Source organism: Salmo salar, chromosome 09 (assembly GCF_965601325.2).
Source record: "Salmo salar chromosome 09, fSalSal1, whole genome shotgun sequence".
Lineage (NCBI taxonomy): Eukaryota > Metazoa > Chordata > Actinopteri > Salmoniformes > Salmonidae > Salmo > Salmo salar.
Genome location: NC_138299.1, coordinates 1471417 through 1491078, shown reverse-complemented (window position 1 = coordinate 1491078; position 19662 = coordinate 1471417). Strand labels below are relative to the sequence as shown.

General features: G+C 42.0%; 1 protein-coding gene across 1 annotated transcript; it reads right to left on the bottom strand.

The window, feature by feature from the left end:
• Nucleotides 1-13071: 13071 nt before the first annotated feature.
• Nucleotides 13072-18636, bottom strand: LOC106610634 (WD repeat domain 20a). The gene has a single exon (XM_014210067.3). The coding sequence runs from the start codon at nt 14951-14953 to the stop codon at nt 14612-14614; it is 342 nt and encodes a 113-aa protein (XP_014065542.2). The 5' UTR covers nt 14954-18636; the 3' UTR covers nt 13072-14611.
• Between the last annotated feature and the right edge of the window lie 1026 nt (nt 18637-19662).

The following is a 19662-nucleotide window of genomic DNA, read 5'->3' as shown; positions in this document are numbered from 1 at the left end:
TCTTCTGGGAAGGATTTCCACTAGATGTTGGAATATTGCTGTGGGGACTTGCTTCCATTCAGCCACAAAAGCATTAGTGAGGTCGGCACTGATGTAGGGCGATTAGGCCTGGCTCGCAGTCGGCGTTCCAATTCATCCCAAAGGTGTTCGATGGGGTTGAGGTCAGGGCTCTGTGCAGGGCAGTCAAGTTCTTCCACACCGTCCTTGCTTTGCGCACGGGGCATTGTTATGTTGAAACAGGAAAGGGCCTTCCCCAAACTGTTGCCACAAAGTTGGAAGCACAGAATCATCTAGAATGTCATTGTATGCTCGGTGTGTTAAGATTTCCCTTCACTGGAACTAAGGGGCCGAGCCCGAACTATGAAAAATAGCCCCAGACCATTATTCCTCATCCACAAAACTTTACAGTTGGCACTATGCATTCGGGCAGGTAGCATTCTGCTGGCATCCGCTAAAGCCAGATCTGTCCGTTGGACTGCCAGATGGTGAAGCTTGATTCATCACGCCAGAGAATGTATTTCCTCTGCTCCAGAGTCCAATGGCGGCGAGCTTTACACCACTCCAGCCGACGCTTGGCATTGCACATGGTGATCTTAGGCTTGTGTGTGGCTGCTCGGCCATGGAAAACCATTTCATGAAGCTCCCAAAGAACAGTTCTAGTGCTGACGTTGCTTCCAGAGGCAGTTTGGGACTCGGACAGACGATTTTTACACACTACGCGCTTCAGAGAGGTCCCGTTCTGTGAGCTTGTGTGGCCTACCACTTCACAGCAACAGCACTTACAGTTGACAGGGGCAGCTCTAGCAGGGCAGAAATGTTATACACCGGTCAGCAACGGGTGTGGCTGAAAGAGCGGGATTGTCATTTCTGAAGAGGTGTCCACATACTTTTGTATATATAGTGTACATCTGGATGTACAAACCTACAACCTGCATATTCAAGATTATTTTAATATTAGTATACATTTTTTCTACTTTAGAAATATCCCTAATTCCTTAAATAATCGAACTTCCACTAGAGTAATGATAATTTGCTTTTGCCCCAATCAAATCACTTAATTACAATATTATACATATGATACAGAGCAGTAAATGCTCAATAGATAAAAGGTTAATAACTTATCCACCTGATAGCAGTCAGAGTTCCTCTTGCACCCCTAAAATGTAAAGCCATCTTCCTCTAATAAACTAATTTAAGTGCAAACATTTCTCAAAAGATTATGATTGCAGCATCCAGCTTTATAGATTAAGACCGAGGATGTGCATCAAGGCCACCCTCAAACCTCTCCGTATTTTGTTCTGTTCTAGTAGTTACAAAACTAATTAAAATCAGTGCAAAGCTCTCAAAAAGGGGACAGTCTACACTGAACAAAAATATAGATAGATAAAATTTGACTGAATTAGTTCATAAAGGAAATCAGTCAATTGAAAGAAATTATTTTATGCCCTAATCTATGGATAACATGACTGGCAATACAGATGTGCATCTGATGGTCACAGATATCTTTTTTTAGTTTAGGGGCGTGGATCCGAAAACCAGTCAGTACTGGTGTGACCACCATTTGCTTCTCCTTCACATAGTTGATCAGGCTGTTGAATGTTGTCCCACTCCTCATCAATGGCTGTGGGAAGTTGCTCGATATTGGCCTGAACTGGAACACGTCAGTCGTACACGACGATCCAGAGCACACGAAAATATACTCAATGGGTGACAAGTCTGGTATGGAAGAATTGCCATCGATGAAATGCAATTGTGTTCGTTGACCGTAGCTTATGCCTGCCAATACCCCCACCACGGGGCAAGCTGTGACATCAGCAAACCGCTCGCCCACACGACACCATACGTTTACCATCTGCCCACTACAGTTGAAACCAGGATTGATCCGTGAAGAGCACCGAGCTGTCTGTCTAAACTACTGGCACACAGCTCGGACACCCATGCATATGCCACAAGAGGTCTCTTCACAGTTCCCAAGTCCAGGACAGACTATGGGAGGCACACAGTACTAGAACCATGATCACATGGAACTCTATTCCACATTAAGTAACTGATGCAAGCAGTAAAATTTGATTTGAAAAAAGAGAAAAAAAAAGACAACCTTATGGAACAGCGGGGACTGTGAAGCAATACAAACATTGGCACAGACACATGCATACACACTGCAAGATAACATAGTGTTGTGAAATCTGTGAATGTATTGTAATGTTTTTTAAATTGTATAAACTGCCATAATTTTGCTGGACCCAGGAAGAGCAGCTGCTGCTTTGGCAGCAGCTAATGGGGATCCATAATAAATACTTCTCCAGTGGCCATCGAAAGTGAGCATTTTCCCACTGAAGTCGGTTACGACACCGAACTGCAATCAAGACCCTGGTGAGGACAACAAGCACGCAAATTAGCTTCCCTGAGACAGTTTCTGACAGTTTGTGCAGAAATTCTTTGGTTGTGCAAACCCACAGTTTCATCAGCAATCCGGGACGATCAGACGATCCCGCCGGTGAAGAAGCTGGATGTGGAGGTGCTGGGCTGGTGTGGTTAGACATGGTCTGCGGTTCTGAGGCTGGTTGGAGGCACTGCCAAATTCTTTAATATGTCGTCGGAGGCGGCTAATGGTAGAGAAATTAACATTCAATTATTTTGCAACAGCTCTGGTGGACATTCCTGCAGTCAGCATGCCAATTGTACAGTACCTAAAAACTTGAGACATCTGTGGCATTGTGTGACAAAACTTCACATTTAAAGTGGCCTTTTATTGTCCCCAGCACATGGTGCACCTGTGTAAAGATCATGCGGTTTAATCAGATTCTTGATATTTCACACCTGTCAGGTGGATAGATTATCTTGGCAAAGAGAAAATGCTCACCAACAGGGATGTAAACAAATTTATGCACAACATTAGAGAAATAAGCCTTTTGTGCACAAGGAACATTTTGTGTTTATCTTTTATTTCAGCTCATGAAACCAACACTTTACATGTTGCGTTTATATTTTTGTTCAGTAAATTAAAAATACTTTGGATGAAAGCAAATCCTTACATACCCACATTCTTGGACTTAAAGGGATAGTTTACACTAATTTCATTTTGGTGAATCTTTTTCCTTACCTTGAATGCGGTCTGAGCCTGGACTGACTGCAAAAACCACACCTATGATGACCGAGACCACCTTCTGAACAGAAGACAAGCCACACCAAAAGATGTGATAGTGTGTAGGTAGGTCAAGAACATAGTTTGACTTTAGCAACTGTAGTACCCTTTGACAATGCACATATTCCAAATAATAAAGGCTAATGTAGATGAAGGACATGATTTTGGTGTGCAACTTTTAGACAATGGATGGTGGGCACTATGGAACACCACTGTTTTTGTGTAATTCATATAGACTTTAGCCTGTGACAGCTTGTGGCAGTCACTCCTGGCCCATGGACAACTTGCAAGGTAAGAAACAGGAATGATAAAAGTTGTTGGGTGAACTATCCTTTTAAACACAAGCATAATATGAATGGTTTCATCAAACTAAGCCAAGCTCGAAGTCCAGAAAAACAGCCTAACGTATATGAGCGAGAGAAGACAAGTAATAAAAAAATATTTTAGAAAATTCCAGAAAAGGACAGAGCCACTGTCCAAAACTGCACCACACCCTTTCCATTTCTGTATTTGAATACTTCCACCATCTAGGCCATGTGTATGATAACCAAAAATAAAATAAAACTTGCAGTGCTTTGCGGGGTGAAAAGCAGCACCAGGCTCTGGTGACAATACAGCTCTGTGAAGCAGGTTTCTTAGCAGCATAAATAATACTATACTACAGTTCCACTGGGAGAGCTGTCTTGGTTTTGGGATGACAAACCCTGGAAAGAAAAAGGAGATTTGCATTGGGGAAAGTTCACAAAGCATCAAATTCAGCACACCCATCTTCCTGCCTTCAAAATGGCCAGTGCACAGCAGTTAGCTAGTGGATGATGCAGTGAATGTAATGCATTAACATATAACGCTGTTTGGCAAATAAAGAGGTCCTCTCATAAAGAATCTGATAGTGTTGTGGGTGAGCGTACAGATGACCTGCTTGTTTATGCTGCGGTGCCTTGTGGAGCCGATGCACACAAACACTCAATTGGGATCAATGTCTTCTTTCCACTGATAAGGAGGGCTACCTAAGTGCACTTACTTATCCACCAGGTGACTTGATTGTACTTGACATATGAGATTCTTACCATTATTGATTTCTTTGAAAATGTATTGGCTTTGCATGGGGTGGCAGATGAACACAAACTACTCCCCTACTGATTTACTTGGACAGTGAAGCTAGAACGTTTAATTTGGCTCTATACTCTAGCATTTTGGATTTGAGATCAAATGTTTTATATGAGGCAACAGTACAGCATGTCACATTTTATTTGAGGGTATTTTCAGATTCGCTTTTACCATTTAGAAATGAATGCACTTCATGTATCCAGTCCACCCATTTTAAGGTGTAATAAGTATTAAGACAAATTCACTTAAATTTAGTCAAGTTTAGTATTTGGTGCCATATTCCTAGAACACAGTGACTACATCAAGCTTGAATTAAAAAAAAAGTATTGGATGCATTTGCAGTTTGTTTTGGTTGTGTTTCGGATTATGTTGAAATGAATGGTAAATAATTGAGTGTCATTTTGGAGTCACTTATTGTAAATAAGAATAGAATATGTTCTGAACACTTCTACATTTGGGGCTTCCGAGTGGCGCAGTGGTCTAAGGCACTGCATCTCAGTGCTAGAGGCATTACTACTGACCCTGGTTCGATTCCAGGCTGTATCACAACCGGCCGTGATTGGGAGTCCCATAGGGCGGCACATAATTGGCCCTGCATCGTCCGGGGTTAGGGTTTGGCCGGGGTAGACCGTCATTGTAAATAAGAATTTGTTCTCAACCGACCTGCCTAGTTAAATAAAGGTTAAATAAAAATACATTAATGTGGATGCTAAAATGATTACAGACAATCATGAATGAATCGTGAATAATGATGAGTGATTAAGTTAGATGCAACGATCATGCCCCAAAAACACGCTCACCTCTCACCATTACCAATAACAGGAGAGGTTAGCATTTTTGGGGGGGTATGACATTTATGCCTCCAACTTTCTCACTCATCATTATTTGCAATATATTCATGATTATCCACATTAAATGTAGAAGTGTTCAGAAACCTATTCTTATTTACAATAAAACTGACAAAATGACTACACATTATTTACCATTAATTTCTATTAGGCAAACAAAATCCAAAACAAACTACAAATGCATCCAACAAGTTTGTAGAGTCACAAGCTTGATGGAGTCATTGAGTGCTAGAAATGTGTGACCAACTCCTATACTTTTGACTAATTTTAATACACTAAGTGAATAGGTCCAAATACTTGACACCTTAAAAGTTGGGTGACTAGATATAGATAGATAGATATATATATATATATATATATGCTTTAATTTCTAAACGGTAAAATAGAAATGTATGAAAACACCCTCTAATAAAAGGTGACATTCTGTACTGTAACTTCATATAAAACATTTTATCTCAAATCCAAAATGCTGAGGATAGAGCCAAATTAAATGTTTTAGATTCACTGTCCAAATAAATACGTAGGGAAGTGTACATACAGACAGTTTGAGATGTAACATACTGCAAGTGCAAGAGATTCCCATACTCATCTACAGTAGGTAATGTTGTACACATCACAATGCTGTCTAAAATGTCCACAATAAAACTAACGTTTCTAAATGGATCCTTGCATTGCCCAAACAACAATTTTTTTTAGACTATAAAGAAATGCACAGGAATTTAGCAGAACTCCATTTCTATTCAAAAAGAACTTACCACTTTGCCAGGCCTTGCCCATGTGCAAATAAATCCCTCCTGACAAGCTGTCACTATACAGTCTTCAAGAAATATTAAGACAGTCAGTCTCTCATGTGCTATTTTTTTACAGATGAGGGGCTCTAGTAAGGGTATGTCTTCCATGCGGGGACAGAGCAGCGTCCCCAGTGTCTTTGCAGGGTCTGTTTTGGTTTTGGTGAGCATGTTGAGCTTGTCACTGCTCTTGCTGCTAATGTGGCCCATGCTGTGGTTCCGTTTGTGGTCCTTCTCGTGGTGCCGCTCTTTGCGATCGTGAATGGAGAGGGTGGCGAACTTGCTTACGCCTGTGGCGATGGTGTTGTCCATGACGCTACTCTTGCTGTTGGCGGTCGTAGCTGCAGAGTGCGGTAAGCTGTTGGAGCGTGGCAGGGGAGTAGGGAGGGGGTTACCAGGGGTGTTGGTGCCGTTAGTGCTAGGGTTATTACTCACTATGCCACCACCTACCCCGCCTCTCACAGCCACGTCCCCTCCCGCCGGGGGGCTGGTAGCATTCATCACATTGGTGTGCGTTCTTGTCCGGGAAAGTGGGAGGTGGGGGAAAAGGATATCTTCTGTGAGGTCCCACAAGCAGAGTTGAGTGTCCTGGCCCACTGAGCCAAACCTGTATGTGACCTGTACCGGCCGACTGTCCGTGGAGTTGCGCTTAGAAAGTCGGGATTGCGAGCTGTTGGCCCGGTCGCGACCGAAGTGGATCTGGTCCTGGAAGTCCTCGTCACTGCCGCTGAACTCCATAGGGTCCGCATCCTCCACACTGGTTGTGTAATGGTCAAACGCCACCACGCTCACCCACGACTTGTGTCCGTGACCGCGTGCAATAACCCGGCAGTCCACAAACGACCACACGGTCACCAGATCATCCTCGCCCCCCGTGACAATGTACTTTCCGTCTGGACTCCAGCACACGCACAGCAGACCCCCAAAGTAGCTTTTCATGGTCCCGTGCAGCTCCACCGCATCAAAGTTGAAGACCCGAAGGAAGCCGTCCTGGCTCACGCACACCAGGAACTTTCCATCGGGTGAGAAGGAAAACTCGTTAAGCGCTCCCTCACCCACCGTCCATTTGAGCAAGGGGTTGCGCGTGGACTTGCTCTTACAAGTGTGCACTGAGTAGTTCTCGCCCTGTTTGAGCAACTGGTAGTGAGGCGCCGTGGTGCCACACGTGTGCTCCACATTGTACAAGTACATGTTTCCACTGGAATGAGCGACTAGGAACAGACTCTCCGAGCCTGGCACCCATTTTACACAAGTTACTCTGGATTTGTCTATTAGTCTCTGGGGAAAGCGGTTTGGGATAGAAAGTGAGGAGGGAGAGAAGGCACAAATGTTACATTTCAATTGTAAGCAACAATGGCATTCATTGAGTTATATGTCAAAAACATAACATTTGAGGCTAGTTCCCAAATTTAATTTCCATCTCTACTTCAAATTCAATCACAGCTTTAAAAAAATATTTTTTTTTTTTTTTACTTTCCGTCCCGACTTACTTCCTCATTGAAGAGCTTGCTGGTCTCCTTCTTGATTGGGTCGATGAGCTGCACTTGGCCTGCCGAGAAGCCCACCAGCAGGGAGACGCGCTCCGCTGTGGCCGTGAGGTGGTTGAAGTCGTGACACGTGGGCTGTGTTCCTTTGTATATCCTCTTGTCGATAGGTTTGCTTAGGTCAGCAGCCTGAAAGATAAGCATACAAGAAAAGTGAGTTAATTTTAAAAAAGGGGGCTATCCCTAAGTTTTCACCTAAAATGACATACCAAATCTAAATGCCTGTAGCAAGGATATGCATAATCTTGGTACCATTTGAAAGGAAACACTTTGAAGTTTGTGGAAATGTGAATTGAATGTAGGATATAACACAATAGATCTGGTAGAAGAAAAAAAATAAAAATAAGAAGCATTTTTCTACCACCATCTCTGAAATGCAAGAGAAAGGTCCCAGTTCTAGCCATCACTCTGGTTGTAATTCCGATAGTGTCCACAAGATGGCAGAATATCGTCAAATCTGTATACTTGGACTTTGATTTAGCTTTTCCAGTATTAGTAGACATATAAGTTCAACATTTGCAAAACAACCAGTTTTCATAACTTCATAACTCTGAATATCCTTATAATTTATGTCCAAAAGGACAAGGCATGCTGTCGCACAATGTTAGCAGATACATTTTACGACAGATACAGGGTTTCCGGATACTCCCATAAAGCCCAACTCATTGGCTATCTAGCTAGCTTTGTTTGACACCGATTGGTGCTTATTTGACAAAGTTAGAGTCGTTCAAGTGAAGACCGCCCGCGTCATCGGCGTGCCATGAAGGCGTCGCTCTCTGACCAAATATGGTGTCATTAGGAGATACTACACCACTAATGATATAGTGAAGTCTGGTTACGTTCTAGGATCTCTGAGGAATACTTACGAATGTGATTTGACTGGTTGAAACGTTTAGAGTTAGGAATCTGTGAAAATCTTTCTTTGCAAATTGAACGAGTGGAAATACAAAATCGATCGTGCATGCTATATGGACCTTTTTAGGATATGAAAAAGGATTTTATCTAAGAAAATGACACTTCATGTTATCTCTGGGACCCTTTGGATGATAAATCAGAGCAAGATTTCAGAATATAAGTACACATTTCAACTTCAGAGGTGAATTTATCAAACCTATCGTGGTGAAAAAAGTGTTTTGTTGTTAAGAGCTCTCCTCAAACAATAGCATGGCATTTTTCACAGTAATAGCTACTGTAAATTGGACAGTGCAATTATATTAACAAGAATTTAAGCTTTCAGCCGATATGACACTTATGTGTACCGACATTTGTTGTTTCTCTAAAATATGCGATCGTGACAAGGCGCTGCATGATTTACAACTGCCCCGTTGCGCCGATCCCTAAGAAGTTTGTATATCCTCTTGGCAATAGGTTTGCTCAGGTCAGCAGCCTGAAAGATAAGCATACAAGAAAAGTAAGTTAAGATTGGAGCAGTAACCTTTTCAATGTTGCATGTTTTCGGCTCTTGACCAAAGCGTCAACGATCGCATGCAAAAGCAATGAAAGACATGAGTAGTGCACTCATAAAGCCACCAAATTCTTTGAACATAACAGCAAACAAAAGCTTTTTTCAAATGGCTACTGGGTCTATTACACGGTCTTTGAAGTTGATAGGTTTTTATGAGAATTACAGTATAATCAAGTGTTAAAATCAGAGGGCATCACAGACTGATATTAGGCCTACATGACAATGAACAGTGTCTCAGGGGGATTGCTGCTGTTGATTGTTATGAACAAGAGTTATATCCAGAAGCCCTGCAGGAAAAGTGAACTCAAAAATAGGGTTACAGTAACAAGACTTACAATCAGATAATTTTGAAGCATCCAAACACCAATAATTTTTTTGTCATATTGAGACAATCAGACCAGGGCATGCAACTCTAGCATCTTAGGTTTGTGTTTTATTCTAAATGCCCCATGGGCACAGTTAATTGACAAGCACTACAACAGTCACACTGGTTAATGGTTCACTCCATCGGCAGAGTGGAAAGATTCGTAGTGGTTAGAAGGCCATTTCTCGTGTAACATGTCTCCAGTCTGCTCAGCTGTTGTGGCATAGGCCTATTCCAACCATAGGCATACAGTATATCTTAGCTGGTTAATGTCAGAAAAGTTAGTTATGCACCTGTAGGGTGTGCGTGAATAATGTAGATGTTTAGATCTGTTTACACACTTGAAAGAAATAAATGACTACAGATTTGTTTTGCTGTGCCACACTGAGGAAATAAGGATCAAGCACCTGTAGCCCTGCATTATCAACCTGTCATGTCCACAACTACAGAGTGACTCACTCACTAAGATGCCTCTCTCTGAAAGAACTCTAGGAAGCACTTCCTACTTGACCATTAGTGTAACCACACTGACAGAGTCAATGCAAAACCTTGCCAAGTAGCTTAACTCCATGAGTCAAAAGTTTTTAAATGACCTGCCGACTCGTTATTCGTTGATACTTAAAAAATGTAAAAAGTCGGTGGTTGTATTTGACTAACATTTTATTAAAAAGTATGGATTTCAGCAAACAAATAAAGGCACGCAACAGAGGGAAAACATAGGTACACGTAAGGGTTTAAGGATTAATGTTTTTAAAGTATAGCGACACGAATGAGTCGGGGTTCATTTAAAAAGCTCTTAATCAACGCTTAATTTCGTGGAGAAACTGAGGTAACAACGCAAAACCTTGCACTGGAAATTCAGAGGTAAACTTGGTTTTATATTCACACATTTGGACTAGAGGTCGACCGATTATGATTTTTCAACGCCGATACCGATTATTGGACGACCAAAAAAAGCCGACACCATTTAATCGGACGAGTTTCTTATTTATTTATTTATTTGTTATAATGACAATTACAACAATACTGAATTAACTTAATATAATACATCAATAAAATCAATTTAGCATCAAATAAATAATGACATGTTCAATTTGGTTTAAATAATGCAAAAACAAAGTGTTGGAGAAGAAAGTAAAAGTGCAATATGTGCCATGTAAAAAAAGCTAACGTTTAAGTTCCTTGCTCAGAACATGAGAACATTTGAAATCTGGTGGTTCCTTTTAACATGAGTCTTCAATATTCCCAGGTAAGAAGTTTTAGGTTGTAGTTATAGGAATTATAGGACTATTTCTCTCTATACCATTTGTATTGCATATACCACTGACTATTGGATGTTCTTATAGGCACTTTAGTATTTCCAGTGTAACAGTATAGCTTCCGTCCCTCTCCTCGCCCCAGGAACACATCGACAACAGCCACCCTCAAAGCATCGTTACCCATCGCTCCACAAAAGCCGCAGCCCTTGCAGAGCAAGGGAAACAACTACTTCAAGGTCTCAGAGCGAGTGACGTCACTGATTGAAACGCTATTAGCGCGCACCCCGCTAACTAGCTAGGCATTTCACATCGGTTACACCAGCCTAATCTCGGGAGTTGATAGGCTTGAAGTCATAAACTACTCAATGCTTGAAGCACAGCGAAGAGCTGCTGGCAAACGCACGAAAGTGCTGTTTGAATGAATGCTTACGAGCCTGCTGCTGCCTACCACCACTCAGTCAGACTGCGCTATCAAATCATAGACTTAATTATAACATAATAACACACAGAAATACGAGCCTTAGGTCATTAATATGGTCGAATCCGGAAACTATCATCTCGAAAACAAAACGTTAATCCTTTCAGTGAAATACGGAACCGTTCCGTATTTCACCTAACGGGTGGCATCCATAAGTCTAAATATTCCTGTTACATTGCACAACCTTCAATGTTATGTCATAATTATGTAAAATTCTGGAAAATAAATTTGCAACGAGCCAGGCGGCCCAAACTGTTGCATATACCCTGACTATGCGTGCAATGAACGCAAGAGAAGTGACCCAATTTCCCTAGTTTAATATTGCCTGCTAACCTGGATTTCTTTTAACTAAATATGCAGGTTTAAAAAAATAATAATACTTCTGTGTATTGATTTTAAGAAAGGCATTGATGTTTATGGTTAGGTACATTCGTGCAACGATTGTGCTTTTTTCGCAAATGCGCTTTTGTTAAATCATCCCCCGTTTGGCGAAGTTGGCTGTCTTTGTTAGGAAGAAATAGTCTTCACACAGTTCGCAACGAGCCAGGCGGCCCAAACTGCTGCATATACCCTGACTCTGTTGCACAGAACGCAAGAGAAGTGGCACAATTTCCCTAGTTAAAATAAATTAATGTTAGCAGGCAATATTAAACTTCATTGGGATAGGGAGCAGCAGTGGGAAGTTTGGATGAAAAGCGTGCCCTGAGTAAATTGCCTGTTACTCAGGCCCAGAAGCTAGGATATTCATATAATTGGTAGATTTGGTTTGAAAACACTCAGTTTCAAAAACTGTTAAAATAATGTCTGTGAGTATAACAGAACTCATATGGTAGGCGAAAACCTGAGAAAAATCCAACCAGGAAGTGGGAATTTTGAGGTTTGTATTTTAAGTGAATGCCTATCCAGTGTCTGTGGGGTCAGTGGCCGTGAAGCACGCCGTTCATTCTCTTTCCTTTCTAATGAAAACGGTATTGTCCGGTTGAAATATTGAATATTTATGATAAAACGATTCTAAGGATTGATTATAAACATCGTTTGACATGTTTCTACGAACTTTAATGTAACTTTTTTGACTTTTCGTCTGGATTTTGGGAGCGCGTTTTGTGCCTTTGGATTACTGAACTAAACCCGCGAACAAAACGGAGGTATTTGGACATAAAGAGGGACTTTATTGAACAAAATAAACATTTATTGTGTAACATGGAGTCCTGGGAGTACCACCAGATGAAGATCAAAGGTAAGTGATAAATTTAATCGCTATTTCTGACTTTTGTGAGTCCTCTCCTTGGCTGGAAAATGTGAACGGTTTTCTGTGGCTAGGAACGGTCCAAACATAATCGCATGGTGTGCTTTCGCCGTTATGAAATCGGACACCGTGGTTGGATTAACAAGAAGTTTATCTTTAAAATGGTGTATAATACTTGTATGTTTGAGGAATTTTAATTATGAGATTTCTGTTGTTTGAATTTGGCGCCCTGCAATTTCACTGGCTGTTGGCGAGGTAGCGTCCCACAAATCCCAGAGAGGTTAACTAAATATGCAGGTTTAAAAATATATACTTGTGTATTGATTTTAAGAAAGGCGTTGTTTATGGTTAGGTACACATTGGTGCAACGACAGTGCTTTTTTCGCGAATGCGCTTGTTAAATCACACGTTTGGCAAAGTAGGCTATGATTCAATGATAAATTAACAGGCACCGCATCGATTATATGCAACGCAGGACAAGCTAGATAAACTAGTAATATCATCAGCCATGTGTAGTTAACTAATGATTATGTTAAGATTGATTGTTTTTTATAAGAGACATTTAATGCTAGCTAGCACCTTACCTTGGCTCCTTGCTGCACTTGCATAACAGGTAGTCAGCCTGCCACGCAGTCTCCTCGTGGAGTGCGATGTAATCGGCCATGATCGGTGTCCAAAATTGCCGATTGTTATGAAAACTTGAAATCACCCCTAATTAAAATCGGCCATTCCGATTAGTCGGTCGACCTCTAGTTCGGACATTCAACAGACATTCGCTAAAAGCCATTTAAAATGGTAAAAATCAATAACTAATTAATAGTCACAGAAACATTAAAATAGATATGGTTTATTCTATAAATGTTTAGCATACTTTTAAAACCTCTGTTTTGAATTTTAAAAAATCCATGGAAATACATAACATCTATAAAATGCAATTTAAAACTGCAGAAATCAATAACTAATTCACTGTTTGTCACAGAAACATCAAACTAGGTATGATTTATTCTGTAATGTCTAGCATACTTTTACAACCTTTGTTTTGAGGAAACATTACAGTTTTGACTCGATAGAGGGCATGTAGTCCATCTAGAGGTTGTGTGGTCAAAGTTCTAACGAGTCTGTTATACCCTATTAGAAGGGGCATGGCATAAAATTCTGCATCTTCAGTCATATTAAATTAGATTACAGGAAAGAACTATGGGATGAAGGGGTCAGGCCTGACTAACAGAAGATAGGTGGATGGATCAAGAAGACCAAGACAGCCGATAGGATCAACATGGACATTCCACAGTGGAGATAAGGAAAACTAAGAGTGAACCATAACATACACCACAGTTCAAAAGTTTGGGGTCACTTAGAAATGTCTTTGTTTTTGAAAGAAAAACACGTTTTTTGTCCATTAAAATAACATCAAATTGAACAGAAATACAGTGTAGACATTGTTAATGTTGTAAATGTCTATTGTAGCTGGAAAAAGCAGACTTTAAAAAAATATGAATATCTACATAGGCGTACAGAGGCCCATTTATCAGCAACCATCACTCCTGTGTTCCAATGGCACGTTGTGTTAGCTAATCCAAGCTAATCCAAGGCTAATTGATCATTAGAAAACCTTTTGTAATTGTGTTAGCATAGCTGAAAACTGTTGTTCTAATTAAAGAAGCAATAAAACTGGCCTTCTTTAGACTAGTTGAGTATCTGTAGCATCAGCATTTGTGGTTTCGATTACAGGCTCAAAATGGCCAGAAACAAAGAACCTTCTTCTGAAACTCGTCAGTCTATTCTTGTTCTGAGAAATGAAGGCTATTCCATGTGAGAAATTTCCAAGAAACTGAAGATCTCGTACAACGCTGTGTTCAACGCTCCCTTTACAGAACACAACAAAATTCAGAACAAGAATAGACTGATGAGTGGTATGTGGTCAGTCATATAACATCCTTATATACATGTGAATTTGCAAGTTATTGTGCAAATTAATTCTCAACAATACCTTGTTGACTCCATCATTGTTGTGAAAGGAGTTATTTAGTGTAGGTAACTTTACACCTCAATACTTTGCGTAGCCTAGTTAGCTCGCCTAGGTCACAACAGAAGCTGAGCATCCGTGCACTGTAGCTACGTCATCACCCAAGCAATTAAATTGAAGTACAGTGGAGGTCACATTTTGATTTCACGAGCATGCATTAATTGCCAATATTGGGATTCTAGTCAAATGTCCAGCATGGTCCGTAGATAGCTGTTACCGGTTAACTGACTGTCAGATTAGAGTTAGTCTGCTGGCTAGCTCGCGGTGCATAACGTTACCACAACACAATTTACTTAGACTGGTTGTGCTAGCTAGGACACAGTAACGTTACTGTGCATTAGTCATAGACCAGGCAAACTGGACAACACTGGCCTGTTGTCATCAGTCAAGACATACAAATTATAAATAAGACTGTTAGCATAATGTTTAGCTACCTTTCTAACGCCTTTGTAGATGTAGAAGTACAGCTCCCGGCCCACATTGAAACAGATTCGGTCGCCGTTGCCAGACTGGTCATTGACGTTGACAAATGAAACTTTGACAGGGTTCGAACCCTGGGAATTGAAAGGCACCCTGTTGGGGCGACTATATTCGGAATGAGTGAGGAGTTTATAGACGCCTTCCCGTGTAGTGAACTGAGTTTTAATTTCGTTAATCTCCTTCCCTCCTCCCTCCGCCGCCATCTTTGAATTACATTCATCCTTCCTCGAGCCCGGATTTTACACACGTGCGCATGCAGTTCATAGGTAAAAGTAGTGTCGACTCGCGCAAGTAGACCTATTCGAATATAGGACAGGAGTAGAAGAAACCACCTCAAAAACGTGTTCTAACACTGGCAGCCCACATATTTCTCACCTTGGTAAAATACGCATTCTTCTTCGGTGGAGTTTAACGGCGGTTGGTATCCAATATGTTCTATTATCGCCCTAACTGAACTATAGTATACATCCATTACACTTTGTGATACATGTGAAAAGTGGAAAAGGGAAAATAAAAATGAAATACATTTTGAATTACCCTACCAACTAACCCTACACTCATTAAAACCCACCACCTTATTCTACTACTTTAACCCTATCTAATTCTACCCCTGGTCAGCAACCTGCGAGGACGGGGCCCTACCACTCAACACACCCACTCTTCTGAAGTTAAATCGCGTACCCCCAAATACTTCTCTGCAGCTGCCACCACATCTATTTTTTGTGATTTACGTTCCATCTCTAAGGCACAGTTGATAACCATTGCTATGAACACTAAGAAACCAACCTTAATGAAACATATACACTACATGACTAAAAGTATGTGGACACCTGCTCGTTGAACATCTTGTTCCAAAATCATGGGCTTTAATATGGAGGTGGTCCACCCTTTGCTACTATAAAAGCGTCAAATCTTCTGGGAAGGCTTCCGGTGATGACATCCCCAGGGGTCTGTGCTGATTGTACGGAGATTGTGACAGCAGGTTAAATGGCATCCCTTGAGAAGGCAAGAATAAGACATATGTCAGGAGAAGTCCAGTATTATCATAAGGAGATGTATACTTGGAACACGGAGGAGGATTGGAGGGAAAAAGAGAGGCAGAGGAGGTTTAAGAGAGAAAGAGGGTGAGCTTGAGTCGGTTAAAAATTGCAACAAAAAGGGGGATGGTTTGTTAAAGAAGAATGGTAGAAAATGTAAGCAGAGTGAGCTGAAGAGGATAAATGGAAGTGAATGAGGTCGAAGTATCTGAGGTGGTAGGTGTGGTGAAGTTCTGAGTCCAAGGCTTGCACCGAGGGTCAGGATAAAGATGAGTCTGTGACAGTAGGAGTGAAGCTTTTTGAAAAAGTGGACCCTTGCCTTTTGGCTGATCCATTTGTGGTTTCAGGGTGGGGAAAACAGAGTTGGGTGCTGTGGAATCAGTGAGGGTAACCAGAAGTGGTTTTGTGAAAATTGTTTGTTTCTGCTGGTCAGAGGGAGAAGGCGCGCCGCGTTAAACGAATGGGGGCAAGAAATGTGAATTGTTTTGCTCTCAAGAAAAGGGTGCCATTGAAAGGAGTGATTACTAGGGTAGCAGTAAATGTAAACGTTGACCAACTGAAGGGGAAGATCCCCGGGGTTTGTGATGCTCATTGTTTGGTGCGACGCAGACAGGGTGGCGTGAGTGGTGAAACAGAAATCATTGTCTGTTCTTTTGAGTTTTCATGTTGAGTCTTTGCCCAACAAAGTGATGTTAGGATATATAAGTTATCCTGTACGAGCTTTTGTGCCGAATACATTATGTTGTTACAGGTGTCAAGCTTATGGGCATGTGGCAGCAGTGTGTAGAAGGGAGATTCCTAGGTGTGAGAAGTGTGCAGAAGGGCATGAGACAAAGGAATGTGTAGCATTGGGGAAAGTAGTGGTATGTGTTAATTGTAGGGGTGCCCATGGGGCTGGGGGATCAGAAATGTACCGTGCGAGAGAGGCAAGTTGAGGTTTCCAGGGTTACAGTAGTGTAGAAATTGTCACATGCTGAGGCAGTGAAGAAAGTAGAGGAAGATGGGTCAAGGGGGAGGGATCCTGAGAGGATTGGTGTGAGTAGATCTGTACCAGTACAGAAGGATAGGCCAACAAGTGATATGTTTCAGTAAGATTCGATTTTTAGCATTTATAATAATGGTTATCAACTGTAATGGAGGTTGTGGTGGCAGCTGCAGAAAGGTATTTGGGTGTGTGAGACTTGACATCAGAAGAGTTACAGGGTGTGTTAAGTGGTGGTGTCCCCTCCTTCCAGGTTATTTGCTTGAACAAATAAATATTCTACCATCTAACACTATACTAACACATTTTTTTAAATAATACAAAAATAACACCACCATACTCCACTATTTGAATCTATTTAGTCCCATCTCAGGCCAAGTATAAGGGAGTTGTACTCCAGTCTAGTAGGTGGCGGTAATGCCACATTTATTGGATGTCAACCACCAAGGAAGGCTTTTCACTAGATGTTGAAACAGTTTTTGCTTCACATTATGGGGTATTGCATGTAGAATGATGGGTGGGAAATAAACAATTTAATACATTTTAGAATAAGGCTGTAACGTAACAAAATGTGGAAAAAGTCAAGGGGTCTGAATACATGCCGAATGCACTGTATGTCCTCTCAGACCATTGGTCTAGAGTAGGACTAGGTAGGGTTAAATAGTGGAAAGGGTGTTTTTTTAGAGGGCTAATAGGTGGTAGGGTAATTTTAATTTTCTCAAATTTTGTATTAATTAAATATGTTGGTAGGCTGTGAATGGCCTCACACACCAGTACAGTAGGTGTAGGTACCTAAAAGTTGGATGCGATCTGCCAACCAAATCCCAAAGAAGAGCTCTTCAGAGAAATCTCCTGACAGTCCCGTCCCGTTCAGGTGACTCATCAACTGGAAGTTCGGTCTTGCACGAGCAGAGACAGCACAAGTGTGCGGCCACAGGAAGAGGCAGTGCGTCACCAAAATAGAGACTGGGGATTCTCCTCCTGAGGCGAGTTGGGCTCTGTCTGTTGTGGCTATTCACATTTACAAGGATAACATCTCTCCGAGTCCAGTATGAACGCAAATATGCACTTTCAGTCTTTTCAACAGAATTTGAAGAACTTCATTCTTACCCATGTAAGGAATAGCATTCCATATTAATTTGTATTGCTGGTTTATATTTTGGTGCAGTGATATTTTGGGGGCTGAATAAATAATGCACTTGCGAGTTCTATTGTATGGTAGTTAAGGAATAAATATGTGGTAGAAGGATGTGCTTTACATTAATATACTGCTCAAAAAAATAAAGGGAACACTTAAACAACACATCCTAGATCTGAATGAAATAAATAATCTTATTAAATACTTTTTTCTTTACATAGTTGAATGTGCTGACAACAAAATCACACAAAAATAATCAATGGAAATCCAATTTATCAACCCATGGAGGTCTGGATTTGGAGTCACACTCAAAATTAAAGTGGAAAACCACACTACAGGCTGATCCAACTTTGATGTAATGTCCTTAAAACAAGTCAAAATTAGGCTCAGTAGTGTGTGTGGCCTCCACGTGTCTGTATGACCTCCCTACAACGCCTGGGCATGCTCCTGCTGAGGTGGCGGATGGTCTCCTGAGGGATCTCCTCCCAGACCTGTACTAAAGCATCCGCCAACTCCTGGACAGTCTGTGGTGCAACGTGGCGTTGGTGGATGGAGCGAGACATGATGTCCCAGATGTGCTCAATTGGATTCAGGTCTGGGGAACGGGCGGGCCAGTCCATAGCATCAATGCCTTCCTCTTGCAGGAACTGCTGACACACTCCAGCCACATGAGGTCTAGCATTGTCTTGCATTAGGAGGAACCCAGGGCCAACCGCACCAGCATATGGTCTCACAAGGGGTCTGAGGAGCTCATCTCGGTACCTAATGGCAGTCAGGCTACCTCTGGCGAGCACATGGAGGGCTGTGCGGCCCCCCAAAGAAATGCCACCCCACACCATGACTGACCCACCGCCAAACCGGTCATGCTGGAGGATGTTGCAGGCAGCAGAACGTTCTCCACGGCATCTCCAGACTCTGTCACGTCTGTCACGTGCTCAGTGTGAACTTGCTTTCATCTGTGAAGAGCACAGGGCGCCAGTGGTTCTCTGGCAAATGCCAAACGTCCTGCACGGTGTTGGGCTGTAAGCACAACCCCCACCTGTGGACGTCGGGCCCTCATACCACCCTCATGGAGTCTGTTTCTGACCGTTTGAGCAGACACATGCACATTTGTGGCCTGCTGGAGGTCATTTTGCAGGGCTCTGGCAGTGCTTCTCCTGCTCCTCCTTGCACAAAGGCAGAGGTAGCGGTCCTGCTGCTGGGTTGTTGCCCTCCTACGGCCTCCTCCACGTCTCCTGATGTACTGGCCTGTCTCCTGGTAGCGCCTCCATGCTCTGGACACTACGCTGACAGACACAGCAAACCTTCTTGCCACAGCTCGCATTGATGTGCCATCCTGGATGAGCTGCACTACCTGAGCCACTTGTGTGGGTTGTAGACTCCGTCTCATGCTACCACTAGAGTGAAAGCACCGCCAGCATTCAAAAGTGACCAAAACATCAGCCAGGAAGCATAGGAACTGAGAAGTGGTCTGTGGTCCCCACCTGCAGAACCACTCCTTTATTGGGGGTGTCTTGCTAATTGCCTATAATTTCCACCTGTTGTCTATCCCATTTGCACAACAGCATGTGAAATGTATTGTCAATCAGTGTTGCTTCCTAAGTGGACAGTTTGATTTCACAGAAGTGTGATTGACTTGGAGTTACATTGTGTTGTTTAAGTGTTCCCCTACTATTGATGTTAAATGCAGATTTTACTTCCACTACAGTTACTTGAATAAAGTGTTTCATATGGACATTACCCATACAGACTGGA

What these genes read in the sequence shown, in the direction of transcription:
- LOC106610634 (XM_014210067.3), bottom strand. Translation starts at nt 14,953, where the DNA reads ATGGCGGCGGAGGGAGGAGGGAAGGAGATTAACGAAATTAAAACTCAG.